The sequence below is a fragment of the Protopterus annectens genome, chromosome 4.part0, assembly GCF_019279795.1.
Source record: "Protopterus annectens isolate FY-2018-M chromosome 4.part0, PAN1.0, whole genome shotgun sequence".
NCBI lineage: Eukaryota > Metazoa > Chordata > Ceratodontiformes > Protopteridae > Protopterus > Protopterus annectens.
The window spans coordinates 951,638,634-951,661,231 of NC_056733.1; the positions used below are offsets into that span (position 1 = coordinate 951,638,634).

Sequence of the window (22,598 nt, forward strand, 5' to 3'; positions counted from 1 at the left end):
TCCCTTTCAGAGGGTACAGGATTTTTAGCAATAGAGGCCTTAACCCCTTTGGGACCCTGGGAAATAGTTTCTGGGTCAGCAACAGGGCTTTTATATAGGAATTTGTGCGAGTCAAGGACTCGGTAGTATCTGTCTGGATTGGCTGGTGCAGGAGGTAATGAATCTGGGGGTTAAGGCTAGATTCTGAATAAACATCATCCACAACGTCTAACACAGGTGGAATAGCAAGGGGTCTGTGCTGGGGTAGTAAAAGGAACTCTCGGAGCCTTTTCTTAGAATCAGAGTAATCCTGGCCTTCCCAGTGGAAATGTTCCCTCATGGTATGTAAAGTTTCCCCAAAAGAGTAGTCTTCTGGGGGAGATGCTGAAGGAATAGACTCTTCAGCATCAGAGTCTTCATAAGGGGGAAAAGAGTATTCAGAAGAATCTGAGGAAATGGAAACCTGGTCAGACGAAGCGTAGTCCTCCTCCTGTCTAGGCCTTTTGTCAGGAGGGGGATGGTAACCCCTGATTAGCTAATAGCTAACAGCCCACTACTACCTAATTTCCACCCAATCCAAAATGCAAGGGTCTTCATTTGTAGTTAGGATACTCCAACTACCTAAGAATGTTTTACCTCTTTAAATTATTTGTATAACCCTTCTATTTGCTCATTTGACTTTGAATGTAATACTTTGTATTCTGATCTCCTGTTGTTTTTTGTCATAACTACCCTCTATGGTTTTTTCCCGGGGCTCCTACTGAAAATGGACATGTTATCCAGTTAGACTAGCCCGGTCAACAAATGTAAAATAAAATAAAATAAATAAAAAATAAATTAGAGTAATTAGGTCTTCAGCCATCTTAAGCATCTGTTTCTTAGGCATGGGGCCTTGAACTGGAGACTGCTGTACAGGCTTCCTTACTTTTAAAGGAGTTTTCAGCTTTGCATAGGATTTTATAGTAAGTGTAGTCTGTCTGAAGACACCTTCAGCAACTGAAAGCCTTTCAACTACACCGGAATCCCCTTCAGCCATGGAGTCGGAAGGGCCTAAAGATAAAGGCTCTGGAGGCCCAGCAATCTCCACTTGGGAGTTGGATGCAGCCCGGGGTTCTAAATTAGCGGTCGTCAGCGGCTGCTTAGGTGCCTCACTGAAAACCGGAGAACCGGCGACTGGCCTAGCAGAGGCCTCTGTGTCAGGTTTGGGTCTCGGCTGCCTGTCCTTATCTTTGCACTTTTTATGCATCCCGGTCGTCGGTTGCTCCGACGGCATGGTTTAATTAAATTTTCTACCAAAATAATGTTGGGCAAAATCAAACAGACATTTAATAGTTCGTTTGTTAAACCTAGCACAAAACCGACAACCTGTGACGTCATGGTCTGGGCCTAGGCAAGGAATACAAAATGAATGAAAATCCTTACGAGGTATTTGCTTCCCACAAGAAATGCAATTATCAACTTTTTCTGACATCGGTCTGAGGCAAGAAAAGATTCCCGAACGGGGTACTTAGCTTTATTGAAGACTTCGGTCTGAAATTCGATTTGAAAATCTCAGTAGTCGGCTGTCCGGCACTTGCAAACTGCTTCGGGCACCGCGTGGCAAGAAAGACTGAAGAAAATGGTGTTGGCTGCCTCTTTTATACCCCTGCCGCACTGACGTCATGGAAGAAGCGACCGCAACTGACGCCGGACCAAGATTTTGGAACTCAGGCCGACTGCGGGACCGCCAGACTGCAGATAACTCAAGTGTGATGATTGCAGCAGTGTAACACGATGAACATCAGAGTCCTGTTCGGAAGATTAATAGTCAAGTTCAGCCCTAGGCCTCTTAGAAAGGGTGGGGGGGTTGGCTACCCCTAATTAGAGTAATTAAATCTTCAGCCATTTTGATCATTTGGTTTTTAGGCATGGGGGGCGGGGCCTGCACATGTGGCCTGGGCGTCTGTTATTTAGACATAGATCGAGATTTAGGCCTTAGTATTCAAGGTGGAGTAGGTTTAATATGCAAGTGTGTAGGCCTGAAAACACCCTCAGAAGCCGGTGCCTGCACAGCAGCTCCAGACCCATCCAAGGTAGAGACATCTGTGGGTTCTGTAGGTGAAGCATCTCGCGGCATAGCGGACTCCGAATGGGTCTCAGTAGAGGCCTGCAAATCAGAAGTAGCGGGTATCAGGGACTGCGAAAACACCTCACTGAGTATCAGCGAACTGGTGACTGTCTTAGGAGAAGCTTTGTCAGCAGTTTTGGACCTCAACGGCCTGTCTCTGTCTTTTTCTTTGCGTTTTTTTCGGTATTCCAGTAGTCGGATGGCTATCCGATGTCATTTCTGGATAATTAAACTGAGAACCAAAATATTTAGAAGCAAAAATGTACCAATGATGGATAGTGCATTGATTAAATAAAGCACAAAACCGACAGCAAGGTACATCGTGGTCAGGACCTAGGCAAGGAAAACAGTACAAATGGAAATCCTTATGAGGCATTTGCTTCCCACAAGTAATACAACTATTAAATTTTACTGACATCGGTAAGGAGCAAGAAAAAGTTTCCCCAACAGGGTACTTAGCTTTTAGTTGAAGACTTCGGTGCTGAAACTCGAAAACGAAAATTTCAGGAGTCGGGCGACTGGCACTTGTGAACTGCTTCTGCTTTGGGCACCGCGCGGCAAGAAGACTGATGTAATGGCATCGGCTGCATATTTTATACCCTGATGTCATGGAAGAAGGGACAGCAACTGACGCAGGACCCAAGACTTTGTTAATCAGGCCAACTGAGGGCAACCTGCCAGCAGATTACCCAAATGTAATGACTGCAACAGTGAAACACGAAGAACATCAGACACCATACTGAAGCTTAGCCTTACACAATGACATATTATCCCAATCCAGTTCAGTGGCACTATTTCAAGGACCTCGAGACACAGTCATTGAAAGGTGTGATAACAAAAACACAGGACAGCTTCTGCTGTGATGAGAAGCACCCTGCTCTACTCGTTAAGGCAGAGTCAGTGGTACCAGAAGACTCCTGTCTGGGAAGAGAAGATGACCTGGAAGTGGTAATTAACATTCTCAAGATGAAGATGAAACAGGACATCCTTGGTACCCTTTGCCAGAAATCACTTTTACAAGATGTAATTGACAAGAATCATCTACCCTTTTTCATCTACAGATGATCTGGTTTGTCTGTTTGCCCTACTTTTTCACTTGTTTCTTTTCCCTGGTAACATCAAGTTTAAATAAACCTTTAAGCACCAATTTGTCTTTTCCATCTATGAAGAACTGGGCGCTGAAATGTTTGCTTAAGGAACAACTGGCATCCAAATGTCCTACGCCCTTGACACACCACACATACCATGTGGATCTTGGGGAGTCATTTTATGGCGACATACCTACATTTCTTAAAGATTTCTCACATTTGAGAGGAAAATTAGAGTGGCTTAAAAATGGCCCACAAGGTCAGATAGCCTAGTACTTAGCTACGATTCTATGAACATCTGAAGACTGTGTTCTCGATAATGAAAAACTAGGCTCCTAAGGTAATCTAAACCTGACAGGAAAATATCCCAAAACAAACGACAATAAAAATGTAATTGTCTGACTAACGCAAACTGGAAGAGCTAAGGGGAGAGTCAGCAATTTTTTAATAAGACAAGGGCCAGGGAGGGTACAATGGGTGAAATGCTAGGATGAAGCAGTGATAAAGCAAAATCAATCTAAATTAGCAATCAGGCTCCTGGCATTAAACTATGAAAAAGGGAAAGGATAGAAAAAATGCACTTGCATGTCAGAAACCTGTAGAAAACCACTTAGACCACCTAATCAATGCACAGAGCCACTGAAGCACACAGGTGGCTAAGAGATCTGGTGCTTCTCAAGGGAACAAAGGCTTATGGGACAGGGAGAAGCTTGAGCTAGTGCAGAGTGCTGCTGCTGACCGAAGTAATCAAAACAACCAGCCCTTCAGTTCCAGTGTCCGGACAAAGCTAGACTAAACCCTATAATTACATGCAACACCAGCTTTTTTGGGGGGGTGAAGGGTAAAATTATCACATTTATGTCAATGAAGAAAACAATAAGCAAACAAGCAGTAAAGGAGTAAACAAGAAAGGCAACCCCCTCCCCTGAGGTACTCATTACAGTATATCCCTCCACAGTGACAAACTTAAAACATTACCGAAAATCAGCTGTGAAATACTTACATGTGCATCAATATCTACTGAAGGGTACAGAGGTAGTACTGATGAAGCCACAAGGTTGTCGGGGGTTTCTGTATCTGATTCGGCACCATGAGATGTAGAGTGTGGAGAAGTGCCCGAGGTGGCAGGAACTCGGTTACTCACGGCTGTAAAACAAAGCATAGACTTACAACTGCATTTCTTACTGAACAAAACAAGTTTACACAGCAAATACTTAGAATACAGTTTTTAAACTTCAGCTACATAGCAAATTGTTTTAATTTTTCAATGTGCACAGAGTTCCTCCTTCATACCCCTGATGGGGTAAAGGCACTGTGGCTATGTAAGCTGCATTGCTGTTCTCCCAACAGTACTGGACGTTGTAACCGAACTTCCAATTGTCACCTTGGCTATAAATAGAAATATGCAATACTTTAACAGCAGTCAACACTAACATGCAGGTACAAGGGAAGGCTGCAGTTTTCGGAAAAATGACTGTTCAAGTTTACAAAAGGTCTGAGCTACTGTAACTATGATTATGCAGAGGGTGCAGCAGAGGAGTGACGAAATCTGATGCAACTCAAACACCAACTAAATCGACAAAATCAGTCTTTTACACTGGGTATGGACAAGCCATCCAGGGAGACTGCCATGCGACACCGAAGCAATACCTGTCCAAGTGTGGATTTACACTGGGATTTACTCCTAAAGGCTTGCAGACTTAAAAATTCCAGTTTAAACCACTACAAACCTGTGGGTTTTTGCAATTACTTAACCTTGTGACAGCTTTGTTTCGATGCTTTATGTTCTTGTGAAAATATGATTTTTCCTCCTTCCATAAAAAACTAATCAGCACACTCAAGATTATCAGAACAGATCCACACAGTACAAATTTCAGCCAAGACTAAGGAGATAATCTGGACTTGATTAATGGCCTGGACACAGAGATGCCTGCAAAGGTACAAGAATGAATAGAATGCACTGGAGTGCTGCTCCTAAAAGATGCTGCTTTCTCTTTAAACTGTTCACCTCCCATCTACTTCTGATGAAAGTAGAACTCATGTGGAAAGTCTTACTACATTTAGCGACTGGGAGTGAACTAACTGCTCTATTGTCGGAAAGGTCTTTCCTTTCTGGTCGATCTACTAAGCACTTCAAGTGACGGATGGCCAAACAGCCAATGTTTATCAAGAGAAGTATTAACAGTTTGGCTGCTGATCCCCCTTTGGTAGAGATTCAATTCTGGGCAGAGCACATCTCCTCAAAACAACTGTAGCTGCTGCCCTGACAGAAACAAAAGTACAGTTTTGTACCTACCATAAATGTAGATGTCCGATAGGTATGCATCTGCAGTCATCACATATGGGTTGTCCTGCCTCAGGCAGCCCTTCGGTCGGCTGGATTCCAAAGTCTGGGTCCGGCGTCGGCTGATGTCGCCCCTTCCCCGACATCAGAGCGCCTGGGATATAAAAGTGTCAGCAGACTACATCTTCCTCAGTTTTTCTTGCCCCAGATGCCAGGTGCCCTCTAAGGAAGGCTAAATTTGGAGAAATGCAATAAATTCCAAACATGCACAAAAATATATATACATATATAAAAACAAATACACCATAATATATGACCCCTGCTAGCTATGAGGGGAATGTACCCTAGAAATACCACAGAGGGGAAGGAGGGAGGGTAAACCTGACTGCAGATGCATAACTATCGGACATTTACATTTATGGCAGGTACAAAACTGTACTATGTCCTTCAAGGATGCATCTGCAGTCATTACATATGGGTAGAATACCATAGCCAATCTGGGGGTGGTGGATCTATGTAAAGGATGGTGTAGCTAAAATGCCCTGCAGGACTGCCGTAGCAAAGCCTGCTCTGGATCTGGAATATTAAGGTAAGTTGTAATGCTTGGAAAATGTATGCACGGAGCTCCATGTAGCAGCTTCTAAAATGTCCTTGGTAGCCACCAGGCTGTGGAGGTGGCTGTGGCTCTGGTCGAATGAGGTCTAATGTTAGCTGGCACAGTTTTTCCATGAAAGGAGCAACAAAAATGAATGCAATTCCCTATCCATTTTGAAAATGTCTGTTTTGAAATTGCTTTTCCTTGTGCACCAGCAGCATATGCTACAAACAACTGGTCAGTTTCTCTCTAATTTTTTGTTCTGTCCAAGGAGTAGCGCAACTGTCTGTGTATGTCCAGGGTGTGCAGAAGCTTTTCCCCTTTGTTTTGTGGATTTGGAAAGAAGGTAGGCAGGTGAATAGCTTGGTTTAATGAGACCCTAGATACCACCTTTGGCATAAATGAAGGATTGGTTCTCAATGAGACTCTGTCGATGAAAAATAAGAAATGGCTGTACTGCCATGAGGGCCTGTAACTCAGATACTCTTCTTGCTGAGGTTATGGCCAGAAGGAAAGCAGTCTTCCAAGAGAGGAACGGTAGTTCTGCAGATGCAGCTGGTTCAAAGGGAGGCAGTGTTAGCTTTTCCAACACAAAGTTAAGGTCCCAAGTAGGCAGTGGTGGTTTCCTTGGAGGATTAATGCTTTTAATTCCTCTTAGAAACTGTCTTAGCAGAGGAGGAGAGAAGACAGGTGGATCGGTATTGTACTCTGCTGAAATTGCTGAAGCATGAATTTTAATGGAAGAGTAAGACAGGCCATTGTGGAGCATTTCTGCTAAATATTCCAGGATATGCGCCATGTTCATAACTGTTGCATCTAGGCCCTTTGAGGTGCTCCAGGTGTGAAATCTTTTCCATTTTGCTGAGTATGCCTTTCGTGTGGAAGGCCTGCGAGCTTCCATGATGATATCCTTCACTCTCTTGGATAGCTTATCCTGGTGATGAGTCAAGGTATTTTCCCGGCAGCTAGCTGTAATGTCTTCAGGTTGGAAGGCAGAGTTTTGTAATTGTGCTGTGTCAGGCGAAGCGGCCATTGTGGCAGAAGCCATGGTTTTGTCAGTGACATGCTCTTTAGCAAAGGGTACCAGTGCTGTCTTGGCCAGTCCAGAGCTATCAGAATCACTCTTGGCTGCTCTGCCCTGATCTTCAGTAAGACCTTGGTCATTAATGGAAGAGGTGGGGTGGGAATGCATACAGTGTTAGAGCTCTCCAGCTGAAAGAGAGGGAGTCCACTTTCCATGCTTGTGGGTGGTATGTCCTTGTGCAGAATTTGTCCAGCTGATGATTGTGTGGGGAGGCAAAGAAGTCTATGTCCGGTCTCCCCATGATTGTGTTATCTGATGGAAGATGTCTGGGTGCAGCATCCATTCGTGCATCCATGATGTTCCTGCTTAAGCTGTCCGCCAGTATATTGTCCTTTCCTGGTACAAACTGGGATTGCAGCTGTATATTGAGAGTCAGGGAAAGTTCCCATAGATACATTGCCAGTCTGCAAAGAGGGTAGGAATGGGTGCCTCCTTGCTTGTTTATGTACCACATAACTGTAGTGTTGTCTGTCCTTATTAGCAGGTGGCCTTGATGTAGAAATAACTTGAAGGCCTCGATTGCATGTATCACTGCCAGCATTTCCTTTTGGTTTATGTGCATGCGTAGCTCTTTTTGTGACCATAGTCCTTGAATGCATATTCCCTTCCATGTGCGCTCCCCATCCGTGGTCTGAAGCGTCCATTGTAATAGTTTGGCTGGCTATTGGTTTGCTGAAGGGCAAACCCCTGTTTGACTGACTTGCTTGAGCCCACCAGAGAAATTCCCTTTGAAGGCATAGGATGAGTGGTATCAAAAAGTTTCCAAGCTGTGACTGTGTTGAGTCCATAAACTCCTTAGGTACCATTGCAGTTTCCTCATATGTAGCCTTGCTTGAGGAATCAGAAGAATGCAAGACGCCATGTAACCCAGGGCCTGCAGGATTTTCCTTGCAGTCAGCTGAGTTTGTCTTTACAGGTTTTTGAAGTAATCCGGTAGTTGGTTTTGTTTTTCTTCTGTGAGGAAAGCCATTTGGGTGGTTGTGTCTAGATCCGCACCCAGAAAAGTTATTCTTTGGGATGGTACAAGTCTTGACTTGTGAATGTTGACTGTATATCCCAAGGCCTGAAGAAGATAGGTGGCATAATTCAAGTATTTTACCAAAATTTGTTGGCTGTCCGCTTGTATAAGGCAGTTGTCCAGATACGGGTATATTTGCATCCCCTGAAGTCTGCAGTGTGCTATTACTGATGCCAGGCATTTTGTGAATACTCTGGGCGCAGCAGATAAGCCAAAGGGCAATGCTGAGAACTGATAATGCTCTGAACCTGCAAGAAATCTAAGGTGTCTTCTGCAGCTTTGTCTGATAGGGACATGCAGGTATGCCTGCTTGAGGTCCAGAGTTACCAGCCAAGACCCCTTGCCCAGCATGGGAAGGAGTTGCTGTAGAGTCAGCATTTTGAATTTTGGCACAATGAGATAAGTATTTAGTGCAGACAAGTCGAGAATAGGCCTCCATTGCTTTTCTTTTCTTGGAACAAGGAAGAGTCGGGAATAAAATCCTTGGCCTTGTTCTGCGAGAGGAACCTTTTCTATTGCTTTCATTTTCATTAAGTTGGAGATTTGTTTCAAAGCCTCTGCCCTTTGATTTGGTGGCAGGTCTAGCAAACAAAAGGAAACCAAACTAATGAAGAAATAGAAAGTGGCAATAGCGAGCGAAATGAAACAGGAAACTGGAGCACAAATTCTGCTACTTCAAAAAACAATACGATACTTTTATTATGGATAACCTTCATCAGATCACACCTGGTGGCAGGTCTGGCATGCCTTTTCTTTTCGGTAATGTGCGGAAATGGAACCTGTATCCTTTGTCTATTATTTGTAGTGTCCATTTGTCCCTTGTAATAATGTGCCAATTTTCTGAAAATAAGGAAAGCTTTCCGCCCAAAGGTGCTTCCAATTGAGCCCTGGTTGGTGGTGTCAAAGTAAAGTCATTGAGTCTGACCTTGTGCAGCAGTTGTAGGCCCTGCACTACCTCTCTGGTTGGGATGCTGCCATTGACGTCCTCTGTAGGAGCCTCTAAGCTTGCCCTCTACCTCTGGCACACCTGCTCTTGCCTCTCTGAAATCTGTCTGTATCTGGAATGGACCAGTTCTTGGAAGGCCAATTTCTGCTGAATCTTGGTGGTTGGACTTGCATAAAATCTTTGACTGTTTGTACAGATTTTGCCTTTTCTTCAAATTTCTTTAAGACCTCCTGAGCAGTGGAGCCAAATAACTTTTGCTTTTCCAGTGGAGCATCCAGAAGCTTTGCCTTTAACATGCTCTGGCAGAGATTGTTCCTTCAGCCAAGCATGCCTACGTATGACTGCACCTGTCATAGCTGACCTACATGAAGCTTCCAATGCATCATAACCACACTGCAAGAAATGGTTGCTAACCTGTTGAGAGTTATGTACCAGATCCTGAAGAGATTTGCGATCTAGGGGTTCAGGTGAAGACAGCTTTTTATGCAATTCATCTAACAAATATTCTTGGTACTGTTATCATATGAAATTGACAGTTTAAAGCCCTCATAGAAAGGGTAGCAGAAGTATACACTTTTTTTACCCCATCGCTCTAAAGCCCTGGACTCCCTTTCAGAGGGAGTGGATTTTTTGTAGTGACAGCTGCAACCCCTTTAGGGCCCTGGGAGATAGTTTCTGGATCAGCATAGTGGGCCTTGTAAAGGAAAAGGTGGGATTCCGGGACCCTGTAGTACCTATTGGGTTTGGCAGGAGCCAGAGGGAGTGTGTCAGGGGTTGTGCTAGATTCAGAGTACACATCATCAATGACATTCAATACACGGGGAATAGCCAAAGGTCTATGCTGAGGCAAATGCAAAAAGGTCCTTAATCTCTTCCTGGAGTCAGAGAATTCCTGGCCCTGCCATTGGAAATGCTCCCTCATAGTGTGCAGAGTTTCCCCAAATGACAGTTCTTCAGGAGGGGAGGCCAAAGGGATAGATTCCTCTGCATCTGAATCCTCTTAGGCCGGAAAAGCCTCCTCCTGGTAGTCCGAGAGAGCAGAGCCATCAGAGGCTTCATCTGAGGAGATGGGCTCAACCCTGGGCCTTTTTTCTGTAGGAGGTTGAGAGCCCCTGTCCGGATGAGGCTGAGAGCCCCTAATTAATGAAATAAGGTCCTCTGCTAGACTAAGGATCTGAGAACCTGTAGTGGGTCCCTGAGAGATAACCCTGGGAGGCATAGATTTAGTGTGCTTAGCAGCTTTAGCCCTAGAGAATGCCTTAATAGACATGGATGCAGGAGGCCTGGCTGCACCATGTGCTGGTGTAGTTTTGTCTAAGGGAATGGTGTCAGAAGGTTCCTGGACACCAGATTCCAAAGGAGTTTCAACAACCGATACAACAGTGGCCTCCGGGGCCGAGGTTGTCGGTTGTATGGTTTCAGTGGACGGTAGTACCAAGGACTCTGTTTCAGCAGAGACCCTCGCGGTAGGCCTGACCGTGGTTTCAGCCGAAACCGCGGACCGCGCGTGTCGGTCCTTGTCCTTCCGTTTCTGTATTAAATGTGAAGTCGGAGTCTCCGACGGCATTTTGTACGCAAAACTAGCCCCAAAAAATTCCTCTGCAAACTCCGACCGATGTCTTAGAGTGCGTCGGTTGAAGGAAGCACAGGCAGAACAGGCCGAGACATCGTGGTCAGGGCCTAGGCAAGGTAGGCAGTAAGAGTGGAAATCCTTATGAAGTATTTGTTTCCCACAAGTTAAGCAATTATTAATTTTATCTGACATCGGCTGAGGCAAGAAAGAGTCCCCAACGGGGTACTTAGCTTTTGAAGTCTTCGGTTTAGCTGAATAACCGGAGCTGGCCGACCGGCACTTGCGAACTGCTTCTGCTTCGGGCACCACGCGGCAAGAAAGACTGAGGAAGATGGCGTCGGCTGACGCTTTTATACCCCAGGCGCTCTGACGTCAGGGAAGGGGCGACATCAGCCGACGCCGGACCCAGACTTTGGAATCCGGCCGACCGAAGGGCTGCCTGAGGCAGGACAACCCATATGTGATGACTGCAGATGCATCCTTGAAGGACATCAGCATTGTACATATAACTAAATGCTATATATGCCCACCTTACAGGAAGTGTGTGGATGTGCTTTACTAAGCCACAACCTAAAAACATAGCAAATGACAGAATCCATAGAAAACCCCACTTTAAAACACAACCTTCCTTCTAGCAAATTACAGACCCAATGTATATACAGTAAACTCTCAGTTAACCAGCACCCAAGGGGATTGGTAGAACCAGACAACTGTAGTTTCTGGTTGCTTTAGAGTTGCTATTAAAAATAGGCTTAATACTGTATCCTATGCTATACCATAAACACTATTTCAATATTAAAATCAAATGAATACAGTCAAAAGCATGGCTTGGGGGGCAAAAAGAGCAACACATTAAGATTGAACTGAATTGTTCATAATGTACTGTATTTCTTCGGGGTTTTTTTTGGCAGTTGCTTGAGTTCTGGTTAAGAGTTTACTGTACTTTTGCTGTTAATAGGCAATGTACTGCTAAGTGGGTGCCTGCTTAGAGCTGCTTCTCACATTAAATGAGGCAACGGAAATCAGGAAACTAAGTCTGTATCTAAATTATCCCTTTCTTTCAGTTTATAAAAGCAGTCGAGTATTCTGGGTGTTATTCCTGCGAGTCTCTCTAGGGTGCACTCTGAAAAGGACACCCGAACACTGGAGAAACCACTGCAAATTGGGGCATACCTATGCTCAACAGCTGTAGGATCCTCTTGTGGAAGGCCAAAATTTCCTTTCAGCCCCACTCAAAATACTCAAACTTAATTTCTTTGAAATACCTGTCTTAAGAGAGACAGTCAGACGACAGCTAGTCTTAAGTAAGTGTTGCAATACATCCAAAGAAAATGTATCTTTTAAACTTGCGTTCTCTTCCAGTTTTCTTCCTTCCTGATGTCCAAGTCAAACAAAGGATTGGGTAAAGGGACTCTTCCTTCAGTTGACAACAAGGTACCAGAGTTCTTGGCCTTAAATATGAAGAGGATGGGAGACTGCTAGCTTTTTGTCAGCCAGCAACATACTGTATTTTAAGTCTGTCAAGTGGAAACAGATGGGCAGAAAGAGTGAAGACACGTTCCAAGGACTGATATAATCAATGACCTGTATGTCACTGGAAGGCACATGGCCTAGCTGAAATATCAATGCAAAGAAAGAGACCACATACGTCCATTCAATAAAAATTAGTCTGCTTCCATCTCCATCACATGCTAGCCTACGGTGATCTCATGCAGTGCCATGTGAAACAGTGGTGCAGCTTAACTACCAAGGTCTGGACATCAAAATAAGGCACAGCACTGTTGCCGACATCTATAAACAGAGTCTTATTAAGGAGGGAGTCGGCACCCCATAGCCCCAGCAGACCGTCTATTACTCTATAAAAAGGTATTCAAGGTTTGCTCTCTGCTTTTTAGAATTTTCTTTAAAACACAAAGTACATTCGTTACACCTGTCTAATGGAGACAGACAAGTGGCACAGTGGAAAGGTGCTGGCCCCATAACCCAGAGATCATTGGCTCAAAACCATCATCTGCTATGCAAAGGGGAGGAATGCTTAATGGAACCACAAAATCAACAAGCTTTCCAATAAAAGGAAGAGAATTTTGACTAAAAGTATGAGTAAGCCCCAAAATGACAGAGCCCTTGTCACACTTAAGCTTAAAATCCACCAAAAGCCATATTTGATGCTAAAAAACAGCCAAAGACACTCCCAAGGGTTTATTTTTTAGTGATCATAATCTCAGAAGCACAAGGCAGCAATGCTCTGAGCCAAGTGTAAACTGTTACCTACACAGAGAACTAAGAAAATGGTGAACCCACTGTTCAATAAATTCAGCTCAAACTTTAACCATCTCTCATCCTTCAATATCCAACAACGCATACAAGAAAGACACCTCCAGCTATCACTGAAAACAAAGTCCAAAAAGTGCTACTGAATGCTAAAACTACTGAGTCAGGATGAATCTTAAATAGCATAAAGCATGATTTAGTGAGCCCCCCCCCCAAACAAAAACACTGTTCAACCTTGGCCTCCATACAGGCTTTGTACCAAGTGAATGGAGAACACACAGTCATTGCCATGCATAAGGGAGGACCTTCCACAGACCCAGGCAATTACAGGCATACAAATCTAACCAGACTTGTATGCAAAGCCATAGAAAGACTTATCATGGAACTAACTGAGGAGTAAATAAAGTACAGTTGTGCACACTTACCATAAAAGGAAATGTTCGAGTGTATTCATTGTTGCAGTCATTACATTTGGGTAATCTGCTAGCAGGTTGCCCTCAGTCGGCCTGAATTCCCAAGTCTTGGGTCCTGCGTCGACACCATTTTCTTTAGTTTTTCTTGCCACAGATGTCAGGTGCCCCCAAAAAGGTAGCAAAAAAAAAAAAATATATTATATATATATATAAATATATATATATATATATATATATATATATATATATATATATATATATATATATATATATTTATATAAATATATATATATAAATATATATTTATATATAAATATATATATATAAATATATATATATATATATATATATATATATATATATATATATATATATATATATATATATACACACACACACACATACATACGTCATTATAAACTACCTTCATCTACAAGCAAATACACCACATAGGTTGTAGAAGATACAGAAGGAAAGAAACTCCAGAATGAAAGGGGGATGGCGGGTAACCTGGACTGCAACAGTGAATACACTCCAACATCTACATTTATGGTAAGTGTACACAACTGTACTATGTTCTTCGTGTTTCACTGTTGCAGTCATTACATTTGGGTAGAATCCCAAAGCTATGGTTGGGAGGCTGAGCTAAACAGCATTAGGTGCAGCTATAAGGCCCTGCAGAACTGCAGTGGCAAAGCCTGCCCTGGACTTAGAGTAGAGAGGCAAATGATAATGCTTTGTAAAGGTGTGAACAGAATTCCAAGTAGCAGCCTCTAGAATGTCTATGGTTGGTACTCCTCTGAGAAAGGCTGCTGAAATAGCTGCAGCTCTGGTGGAATGAGACCTAATGCCCTTGGGCACAGGTTTACCATGGTGTAAGTAGCAGACACTAATGCAGTGGCTTATCCACTTTGAAATAGTCTGTTTGAAATGGCCTTTCCTTCTGATCCTGCAGCATGTGTCACTAGCAACTGCTCAGTTTTTCTTAGAGCTTTAGTTCTGCTCAAGTAGAACCTTAGCTGTCTGTGCACATCCACGGAATGCAGAATTCTCTCCCCTTTGTTCTGTGGATTTGGATAAAAGGTTGGCAAATGAATAGTTTGGTTAAGAGCCACACTGGAAACCACCTTAGGCATAAATGTTGGATTTGTTCTCAGAGACACCCTGTCTGGGTAAAATATGACAAAAGGCTCAACAGCCATGAGGGCCTGTAGCTCAGACTCTTCTTGCTGAAGTAATTGCTAGTAGCAGAGCTGTTTTCCATGATAAAAAACCTTATATCAGCAGTAGCAGCTGGTTCAAATGGAGGCAGGGTGAGCTTTTCCAACACATAACTAAAGTCCCATGCAGGTATTGGTGATCTTCTAGGAGGCCTTACATTTTTGGCTCCTCTAAGATACTGCTTTAGTAAAGGATGAGAAAAGATTGGTGGCTCTGTATTGTAATGAGCTGAAATGGCAGAGGTATGGATTTTAATTGATGAGAAAGATAGGCCTTTGTCAAGCATCTCTGTCATGTATTGTAATATCTGAGGAATATTTGGTTCTGCTGCATCAGTTCCTTGTGCTTGATTCCAAGCACAGAATCTCTTCCAATTGTCAGCATAAGATTTTCTAGTACTAGGTCTTCTGGCTTCCAAAATGACATCCATCACAGCTTTACTGAGGTGTTGTTTGTATAACTACATGATCAGCCATGCAGCCAGGTTCAGTGTCTGGAGTTGATTGTGCAGGACCAGATTGTTTTGTTGGGACAGTAGTTGAGGTCTTTGAGACAAGTTCAAGCTGAGTATTGAGACAAGTTCCTTAGGATTGGGTACCAGTATTGGTAGGGCCAGTCCGGGGCAATTAGTATCTTTGGTTTCTCTTGTCTGACTTTTAGGAGGACCTTGGGAAGAGGCGGCAGTGGAGGAAAGGCGTAAATTGATAGGTTTTCCAACTGAAGGTTAGGGCGTCCACTTTCCATGCTTGTCTGTGATAAGTCCTTGTGCAAAATCTTTTCAACAGATAATTTTGAGGGGAGGCAAATAGATCTATGTCTGGGCTCCCCCATTTCTTTGTTATCATGCTGAAGAAATGTGGATCTAGTTTCCACTCATGCGGATCCATATGGTTTCTGCTTAGTCTGCCAGAGTATTTTGTTTTCCTGGCAGGAATTGATCTTGAAGATGTACTTGTTAAGTCAAAGCTATGCCCCACAGTGCCATGGCTAATCTGCAAAGGGGGTATGAGTGCGTGTCCCCCTGCTTGTTTATATACCACATGACCGTGGTGTTGTCAGTCTTTATCAGTAGTTGTCTGGGATGAAGTAAGTCCTTGAAGATTGTCAGGCATTTTGAACAGCTAGCATCTCTTTCTGGTTGATATGTAGATGCATTTGTTTTGGGGTCCATATGCCCTGAATGCATCTTCCTGCCATGTGGGACCCTCAGGCGTAATCTGATGCATCTGTTGTCAAAGTTTGGCTGGCAGGGGGTAGAGGGAAGGCCCGTCCCATGTTTTGGTGACATGCCTTTGCCCACCATAGAAACTTCTGTTGTAGACAGGGAATTAGAGGAATCATTGTTTCCAGACTGTGACAAAGTTGACTCCATAAACTTTTTAGGTACCATTGAAGTTTCCTCATACGCAGTCTTGCATATGGAATCAGTAGGATGCAGGATGCCATGAAGCCCCAAGTCTGCAGAATTTGTCTTGCAGGTAACTGGGCTTCTGTTGCCATCAGTTTGAAGTAAGCAGTCAGTTGCCTTTGCTTGTCTGGCGTGAGGTAAGCCATCTGGGCTGCTGTATTCAAGCTTGCACCCAGGAATGTTATCTTTTGAGGGGGTACCAGTTGTGATTTCTTTACGTTTATTGTGTACCATAGGTATGTTAAAAGCCTTTTCACAAACGCCAGGTGTTGAAGAATGTCCATGTTCTCTGCTTGAATGAGACAGTCGTCCAAGTAAGGATATATTTGAATACTTCTTTGTCTGCAAAATGCAATTACTTGCACCAGGCACTTTGTAAAGACCCTGGGTGCAGCAGATAAGCCAAAGGGCAGTGCAGAAAATTGGTAATGCATTAAGCCAGCCTCGAATCCGAGGTATCTTCTGCACGATTGCCTTACTGGGACATGCAGGTATGCCTCTTTTAGGTCTAATATCACCAGCCAGGCATTCTTGCCCAGCATGGGCAGAAGCTGCTGTAAAGTCAGCATTTTGAATTTTGGAATGTCCAGGTATGCGTTCAAAATCGATAAATCCAGTATTGGCCGCCAGGCCTTGTCCTTTCTGGGTACCAAGAACAGTCTTGAGTAAAAACCTTGTGCTTTTTCCTGTTCTGGTACTGGCTGAATGGCCCCCATATCCATGAGGGACGTAACCTGTTTCTGTGCCTCTGCCCATTGATTTTTTTGCAGATATGGCCAACCTTTTGCCATTGGCAGTGTGTGGAAATGGAATCTGTATCCCTATGATACTATGTTTAGTACCCACTTGTCCTGGGTTATTAACTGCCAATTTTGAGCAAAATGTGATAATTTTTCCCCTAAGGGTGCTGCCAAAAGATAAGTGCTTGGTGAAGGCAGAAGGAAGTCACTGGGACTGTTTTCTGTAGGTTTGTGCTATATCTCCTCTAGATTTGGAGGTAGAAGCGCCCCATTACTTTGACCTGTATGAATCTTGTGCCTGGTATCTGGAACCCTTCGGGCGTCTGGATTTGCCCCTTTGAGCTCTGTCTGACACAGGAAAGGACCAATTTTTTGTAGGCCAGTGTCTACTGAATCTTGGTGGCTGCACTTGTAAGAAGTCTTTTACAGTTTGCATAGACTTAGCTGTGTCTTCCATTTTCTTTAAAACCTCTTCTGCCTTAACACCAAACAGAGCATCATGCTGTAAAGGTGCATCTAGTGATTTAACTTTAACATGATCAGGTAAATTTTGTTCCTTTAGCCAGGCATGCTTCCTAACAGATACAGTAACTGCGGCCCTGCAGGAGGCCTCTAAAGAATCAAAATCACGTTGTAAAGTATGCTTTCCAACCTGTTCAGCTGCATGCAATAATTCCTGCAATTATTTATTTTATGCACATTCAGAAATCAACATCATTTTCTGTTTCAGCTATCCCATACCAGGTTGTTGATACTTGAGCATATGAATCTGGCAGTTTAAGGCCCTAATTGCCAAGGTTGCAGATGTATAAACTTTTTTTCCAAATCTATCCAGTGCCCTTGAGTCTCTGTCAGGGGGGCTAGGATTTTTTGCTGTTGAGGCCTTAACTCCCTTTGGATCCTGTGAAATAGTTTCAGGATCAGCAGCAGGGTTTCTAAAAAAATTGAGAGAGTCAGGGACCCTGTAAATATCTATCTGGCTTGCTGGGAGCCGGAGGCAAGGAGTCTGGTGTCAAGCTTGACTCTGAAAACACATCATCCACAATGTCAAACATGGGGGTATGGCTAAAGGCCTGTGCTGAGGGAGAAGGAAATCCTTGAGCTTCTTTTTTGATTCTGAGAAGTCTTGACTCTCCCAGTGAAAAATGCTCCCTCAAAGTATGCAAGGTTTCTCCAAAAGAATAATCCTCCGGAGGAGATGCAGATGGTATAGACTCCTCTGCATCAGAATCCTCATAAGGAGGTATAGATAATTCCTGATCAGAAGAGGAATTAGAAGAAATAGAAACCTGATCTGAAGATTCATAATCAGTGTCTTGCCTAGGCCTCTTATCTGGAGGGGGATGGGAACCCCTGATCAAGGTAATAAGGTCTTCAGCCATTTTGATAATCTGCTTTTTAGACATAGAGGCCTGTGCACGTGGCTCATGCATCATTTTTTTAGTTTTAGAAGTTGCTTTTGTCTTTGGTTTTGCAGCTGTCATCTGTTTGATATAAAAATGTTGAGGCCTGAATACACCCTCAGAAGCCGGTGCCTGCTCAGCAGCTCCGGACCCAGAGGGAGATACATCCGTAGGTCCAATACTCAGAGTACCTCGTGGCATGCCGGACTACACATGGGTGTCAGTAGAGGCCTGTGGCTCGAAAGTAGCGGGTATCGGGGCTGCGAAAGCGCCTGAGTACCGGCGAACCAGCGACTGGCTAAGGAGAAGCTTCGTCGGTTTTGGACCTCGACTGTCTCTCTTCTCTGTCCTTTTCTTTGCGTTTTTTATGTATACTCCAGTAGTCAGACTGCTATCAGATGACATTTCTGGGCAGTTAAATCTGTTTCCAAAATACTTTGAGGAAAAACTATACCAACACTTAATAGTGCATGTGTTAAATCTAGCACAAAACTGACAGCCAGGCACGTTGTGATCAGGGCCTAGGCAAGGAATACAGTACAAATGGAAATCCTTAGGAGGTATTTGCTTCCCACAAGTACTACAATTAACTTTTTCTGACATCGGTATGAGCAAGAAAAAAGTTTCCCCAACGGGGTACTTAGCTTTAGTAAAGACTTCGGTTTTGAAACTCAAACTTGAGTATTTCAGGAGTCGGCTGACCGGCACTTGCGAAATGCTTCTGCTTCGGGCACCGCGCAGCAAGAAAGACTAAAGAAAATGGCATCGGCTGCTTGCTTTATACCCCTGACTACCTGACATCATGGAAGAGGAGACAGCAACCGACGCAGGACCCAAGACTTTGGAATTCAGGCTGAGGGCAAACTGCTTGCAGATTACCCATATGTAATGACTGCAACAGTGAAACACGAAGAACATCTACCAGACACTGGACTTCTCAGTTTGGATTTCTCAAAGGCTAGTCATGTTACTCGACCTGGTAGACTTTTTTTTTTTTACCAAAGCAATGGATAAAGGTAAAACGTTACACACTTTGAACTGGCAAATCTTTTGACACTGTACCCCACTCAGGCATAGTAAAAAGGCTAAAATTGGAAATAAACCCTTACACCAACTATTGGACTGCCAACTGGCTCGCAGGATGCAGGAGATCAAAAGAGAGGGAGCCACCACCACAAAAAGTACAGTTTTGTACCTACCATAAATGTAGATGTTAGAGTGTTCACCCTGCTGCAGTCATCACACTTGGGTTATCCTGCCGTCAGGAGGTCCCCGCAGTCGGCCTGAATTCCAAAGTCTTGGTCCGGTGTTGGTTTCTGTCGCTTCTTCTCTGACGTCAGTGCGCCAGGGGTATACAAGAGGCATCCAACACCATTTTCTTCAGTTTTTCTTGCCCCAGATGTCAGGTGCCCCCAATAGGTAGGCAAAATATATATATGTAGCTAGATAAAAATAAAACAATACCTTTAGGCACAAGCAAATACACCACAGAGGTTGTATAGGATAGAGTGGTATAGATAAATTCAGCTAGTTCAAAGGGGATGGAGGGAGGGTAACCTGGACTGCAGCAGGGTGAACACTTGAACATCTACATTTATAGTAGGTACAAAACTGTACTATGTTCATCGTGTTACCCTGCTGCAGTCATCACACTTTGGTTGAATCCCAAAGCAAAGGATGGGAGGTGGAGTTAAACAGGGTTAGAAGAAGTTAGTAAACCCTGCAGAACTGCAGTGGCAAAACCAGCTCTAGTCTTAGAATATAGAGGTAAGTGATAGTGTTTGGTGAAGGTGTGCACTGAATTCCAAGTTGCAGCTTCCAGAATATCTTTGGTTGGCACTCCCCTGAGAAAGGCTGCTGATGTAGCTGTAGCCCTGGTGGAGTGGGACCTAATGTTAGCAGGTACAGGTTTCCCATGATGCGTGTAGCAGAAATGTATGCAATGCCCTATCCATTTAGGAATGGTCTGTTTTGAGAGCTTTTCCTTGTGATCCTGTAGCATAGGCTACAAAGAGCTGGTCAGATTTTCTGAAAGCCTTAGTTTTATCCAAGTAATAACGTAATTGCCTGTGAATGTCCAGAGTGCAGGAGTCTTTCTCCTTTGTTCTGGGGATTTGGGAAAAAGGTGGGCAAATGAATGCTTTGGTTTAGGGCCACACTGCATACCACCTTTGGCATAAAGGTAGGGTTAGTTCGTAGAGAGACTCTGTCTTGATGAAAAATGAGGAAAGGCTCCATTGCCATTAGTGCCTGTAGCTCTGAGACTCTTCTAGCCAAGGTTATTGCTAGTAGCAGGGCAGTTTTCCATGAAAGAAATTTTAAATCAGCTGAAAAAGCTGGTTCAAAGGGCGGCAGTGTAAGCTTTTCCAGAACAAAGTTGAGATCCCAAGTAGGTGTTGGTGCTCTCCTTGGTGGTCTTATGTTCTTAGCCCCTCTGAGGTACTGTCTTAGGAGTGGATGTGAGAATAAAGGAGGATATGTGTTGTAATGAGCTGAAATTGCTGAGGCGTGGATCTCAATAGATGAAAAGGAAAGTCCTTTGTGCAACATCTCAGTTAAATATTGTAGAATTTGAGGAATGTTTGGATCAAGGGGATTTTGGCCCTTAGCCTGGTTTCAGGTGCAAAAACTTTTCCATTTGTCTGAATAGGTTTTCCTGGTGCTGGGCCTCCTGGCCTCCAGAATGACATCCATAACATCTTTGGATAGAGGTGTTGGCTGGTTGTTTAGGTAATTTGCCATGCAGCCAGGTTTAAAGTCTTGAGCTGGCCGTGCAGAATCTGATTGTCTCGCTGGGTGTGCAGGTGAGGAATTTGTGAAAAATCCATGGTGGGCCGTGGGCCATGTTCCTTAGAATTGGATACCAATGCTGGTGTGGCCAGTCTGGTGCAATGAGTATCATTTGTGGTCTCTGTAATCTGACTTTCAGCAGTACCTTTGCTAGAAGAGGCAGTGGAGGAAAGGCATACACTGTTAATGTTTTCCAACTGAATGAGAGGGCGTCCACTTTCCAAGCTTGTGGATGGAATGTCCTTGTGCAAAATTTTTGAAGTTGGTAGTTTTGGGGGCTTGCAAACAGATCTATGTCTGGGCGTCCCCATTTTTGAGCTATCATTGCAAATACTTGTGGATCTAGTTTTCACTCGTGTGGATCCATGATGTTTCTGCTTAGGTCATCTGCCAATGTGTTTTTCTTTTTTGGCATGAATTGTGCTTGTAATTGAACCTGGTAAGACAGTGCAGTGTTCCACAAGGTCATTACTTGCCTGCATAGAGGGTAGGAATGTGTGCCCCCTTACTTGTTTATATACCACATTACTGTGGTATTGTCCGTCTTTATTATTAGTTGTCCTGGGTGTAAGAGGTCCTTGAAAGCTGTTGGGGCATTCTGTACTGCTAGCATTTCTTTTTGATTTGATATGCAGATGCCTCTGATCTGTAAGCCCATTTGCCCTGAATGCACTGTCCTGCCATGTGTGCTCCCCCAGGCATAGTCCGATGCATCTGTTGTCACAGTTTGCCTGGCTGTGGGTAAGGTGAAAGGCTGACCCTGGTTGAGGTGACATGCCCATGCCCACCATAGAAACTCCTGTTGTGAAGGCAGGGAATGAGTAGTATCATTGTTTCCAAGCTGTGGCTGTGCTGAGTCCATACACTTTTCAGGTACCATTGTAATTTCCTCATATGCAGTTTTGCAAATGGTATTAGTAGTATGCAAGATGCCATGAATCCCAACGCCTGCAGAATTTTTCTTGCAAGGAGTTGGGTCTTTGTTGCTATTATTTTGAAACATTGAGTCAGCTGTTGTTGCACGTCTGGTGTGAGATAAGCCATCTGGGCCGTGGTATTCAAGCTGGCACCCAGGAATATTATGTTTTGTGAGGGCACTAGCTTTGATTTATTTTTGTTTACTGTGTACCCTAGGCAACTTAGAAGGTGTTTGACAAATGCCAGATGCTTTAAAAGAATGTCCTTGCTTTCTGCTTGAATAAGGCAGTCGTCCAGGCATGGGTATATTTGAATTCCTCTGTCTGCAGTATGCAATTACTGGTGCCAGGCATTTTGTGAAGACCCTGGGCGCAGTAGATAAGCCAAAGGGCAGTGCAGGGAATTGATAATGCGTTGAACCTGCAATGAAGCGGAGGTATCTTCTGCAATTTTGTTTGATAGAGACATGCAGGTATGCCTCCTTGAGGTCCAACGTTACTAGCCAAGCATTCTTGCCCAGCATGGGAAGAAGCTGCTGTAGTGTTAGCATCTTGAATGTTGGTACTTGCAGAGAGGTGTTAAGAATTGAAAGATCCAGAATGGGTCTCCATGCTTTGTCCTTTCTTGGGACTAGAAAGAGTCTTGAGTAAAATCCTTGTCCTTGCTCCTGTGTAGGTACCTGTTGAATGGCTCTCATGTCCATGAGAGCTGTAATCTGTTTTTGTGCCTCTGCCCATTGATTTGGTGGCAGGTTTAGCAT

The 22,598-nt window shown here is 43.9% G+C and overlaps 1 protein-coding gene across 1 annotated transcript in view; it reads right to left on the reverse strand.

Moving 5' to 3' along the window:
• Window positions 1-22,598, reverse strand: part of LOC122799695 (ankyrin repeat and KH domain-containing protein 1-like) — a gene marked incomplete in the record, with an annotated part of 3,928,199 nt that overhangs the window by 1,730,473 nt on the left and 2,175,128 nt on the right. Inside the window, 1 exon segment of the mRNA XM_044068930.1 lies at window positions 4,178-4,320. Within this exon segment, the coding sequence (XP_043924865.1) occupies window positions 4,178-4,320 (143 nt within the window).